Source organism: Nothobranchius furzeri, chromosome 1 (genome assembly GCF_043380555.1).
Source record: "Nothobranchius furzeri strain GRZ-AD chromosome 1, NfurGRZ-RIMD1, whole genome shotgun sequence".
Classification (NCBI taxonomy): domain Eukaryota; kingdom Metazoa; phylum Chordata; class Actinopteri; order Cyprinodontiformes; family Nothobranchiidae; genus Nothobranchius; species Nothobranchius furzeri.
This window is the reverse complement of record NC_091741.1, coordinates 88,629,874-88,632,754: the sequence shown is the minus strand read 5'-3', so window position 1 is coordinate 88,632,754 and position 2,881 is coordinate 88,629,874. Positions and strand designations below refer to the sequence as shown.

General features: G+C 40.8%; 1 protein-coding gene across 1 annotated transcript in view; it reads left to right on the top strand.

The window, feature by feature from the left end:
- The first annotated feature begins 1,962 nt into the window (after nt 1–1,962).
- The window catches only part of rom1b (retinal outer segment membrane protein 1b), a 6,064-nt gene continuing 5,145 nt past the window's right edge, over nt 1,963–2,881 (top strand). Inside the window, exon 1 of the mRNA XM_015947027.3 lies at nt 1,963–2,874. Coding sequence (XP_015802513.1) covers nt 2,725–2,874 — 150 coding nt within the window. The 5' untranslated portion in view covers nt 1,963–2,724. The remainder of the gene's footprint in view (nt 2,875–2,881) is intronic.

The window sequence follows — 2,881 nt, the reverse complement described above, 5'->3', positions numbered from 1 at the left end:
AAGCTGCATATTCTCACAGAAAGACAAACCTGTCCAGCTGAAATGCGTGGGTGGGCCCCCAATGAATAATATATGGGCAAACAGCACGGGTCCCAACTGGTTTTGTCTGCTGATTCCAAGGTGGCTCCACAGGGGTTTGCCCACATAAACCTTTGCACACTTAAACTTTAACAGAGGTTTTCAAAGGGACCCAGATGACTTGACTCCTACATGGGCCCATTAAAATCTTTGTGGACAAACCCGTGTGGGGCCACCATGGAAACTGCAAACAAGCCCAGTTGTGACCGTTATTGGGCCCACCTGGCCGGGTTACATCAATAAAATCAGATATTCAAAAAATTAGAAGACAAATTTATATAAATAAACATTTTATCCTTTTAAATCTGAAAATTACACACACACGCACACACACACACACACACACACACACACACAATTTTATTGAGTTCTAGCAGCAACATATTTCCTATTTGTGTAGACATAATAATAATTAGTGATCATGACTGAGCTCTGAACTGGTTCAGAATGAATAAACAAAATTTCCCTGTATCCATTCAGTTCTAATATAGTTGGAATTATTTCCTGTATGTATTTAGTTTTGATTATACTGTGCATGCAAACACGTTTGTTAATACTAATTAATGAAATGTTATTAATTACTGAATGTGCTTGACACACAAAATGTTCCTGTCTTGAAGTGATGATGCCTGGAGTTGACAGGGTGCAGCTTAGGTTATTAGTGTTGCATTTTCATGGTAATTTCATGGTAATTTATCCCACTTTTCTCATCCTTGTTGCCAGTGTGAAAACATGTTTAGTTTGTAGTGGTGAAGCTTTAACTTCAGACAGAATGTTGCTTCAAGTCGTAACAATTATAAACTGTTTATTTGTCCTTAATTTGCCATACAATAATATTTCACAAAATCTTTCATAGTTTCTTCTGTTTCCCCTTTTAAAGTTTAAAACAAAGCAATAAGTCTGAACTGATTATTAGGACACAAATGTACAGCTCTGTTTAAAATACATTAAAATCTATTTATAACATAATAATATATTTAGGTAAAATAAAATCTGTGCTGTAATTAGTTTTCTTTGACTGTGTCTGTTACTAAGTAAATGATCCTTTTAGATGTGAACTTGCAAACAATTTCTAATCAAATAAAAGTGGTATATTTTAAAGATGATGCATCACTATCTTTTATGAATATTTAATAAGCATTTGAAATTAATGAAAAATAGCTGGGAAAAAATTAGTCGCTCTGTATCAAAACAATTGACACCTTATTTGACACTTTTTTTGGGTCATAATCCCCCAAATGTTTAGCCTGTGGTGTTTTTGAATTATGACACTAAACAGATCTGTTTCCTCCTAAACCTTAGCTCATCAGGTCGGGTGGAGGCTTTATATAAACTTGTTTACCTGCAACAATTCCTGATTTTCAGCCTATTCAGGGATCCGCAGCTGTTTGTGTTGTAAACACAGTTTATAGTCGGGCTGATGAATGTAGAGCTGTCTGACCTGTGCTACACTTTCTGATGAATAAAGCATCTTTGATTCAAACCCATCTCTGAATCTGTCTCACTTTAATGGTGCAACACTTCTGATCGGTGGGAGTTATTGTCGGAGATTCTGCCTCGCAGAGCTCTGAGCTGTCACAAACACCCGTAATAACAGTTTAATCCAGCCAGTCAAACCCTCCCTGTTGCATTCATAATCCTCTGCAGGCATAACCCTTTCACCACTTTCCCTCTGCCTCCATACGACCGTGTGTAACACACTCCCTCTGATCTTCCTGGGAAAGTTACTCTCTTTGTTTCAGGTTTTGCTGATGGATTTAGGTCTGATTGCCAGTTAGTTTAGGTGGAAATCAGTCAAGAAAGAAAATTTGTTTTGGGGTTTTAAATGAAAGCAATTTGTATTTAAATCATATTTTTGCATTTTACAAAAAGAAAACATGTTTTAAGAAGCTTTAACTTTTAATTCTGAGTCCACCCTGCAGGTGAGGACATTGGTTAAATTATGTTCAACAGTCCCGCCCACAACATGCGTCCATCAGAAGAAGTTTGCTGATCAAACAGTGGCCTGCTTTCCAATTGGCCCCTGGGCTTTAATAGGATCCCAGGGACTCTGTTGGAGGATTACGCTTCCAAACTCGCAACTTTGGCCAGTCTTGTCCTCCAACCATGGCTACAGTGGTTTAGGGGGCGCCGCCGCACCGGAGACCCATAGGTGTACCATCAGAAGACCACATCACATCTGCAGGAAGTGATTCTCTATAAAGAGTGGACAACATCTGTGTGACTTACTGGTTGAAGAGGAAAACCATCCTTTCTGGGAGAAGGATTATCTGTTTCCTCTATATTATCTTAAATCATATATTATCTCGTGTTTTTCCTTCTGCTGCGGAACAGTTTGAGATTGCACCGAATCTTTTTCTGGACGATTTCAGCAACCAACTCCTCTGAGGTCGACTGCGTCCTTTGTCCAACTCAAGGATCTACCTGCTTATCCTCTCCACCTGGACCAACTTAGATGAGCTCAACCTGCTTATAGCTCGCCTAACAACACGGCCCACATCACAGGTCCCCTCACTCACCTTTGACTCTTTACACGCAGCAGCAGGCCACATCTGGATAGCCTTCCTTTCTCTCCGGGATCTCCCAGAAACAACTCCCTCTTTTCTCATTCCTCTCTGGTCTTCGCTTTGAGCGCTGCATTTAGCCATGACGCTGCTGAAGATGAAGTTCAACCAGCAGAGGCGGGTGCGTCTGGCCCAGGGCCTCTGGCTGATGTCCTGGCTGGCAGTGACGGGCGGGGCCTTCATCTTCTGTCTGGGGGTCTACCTCAAGACTGAGCTGCTCCGCAGGGACGAGGTAAAGT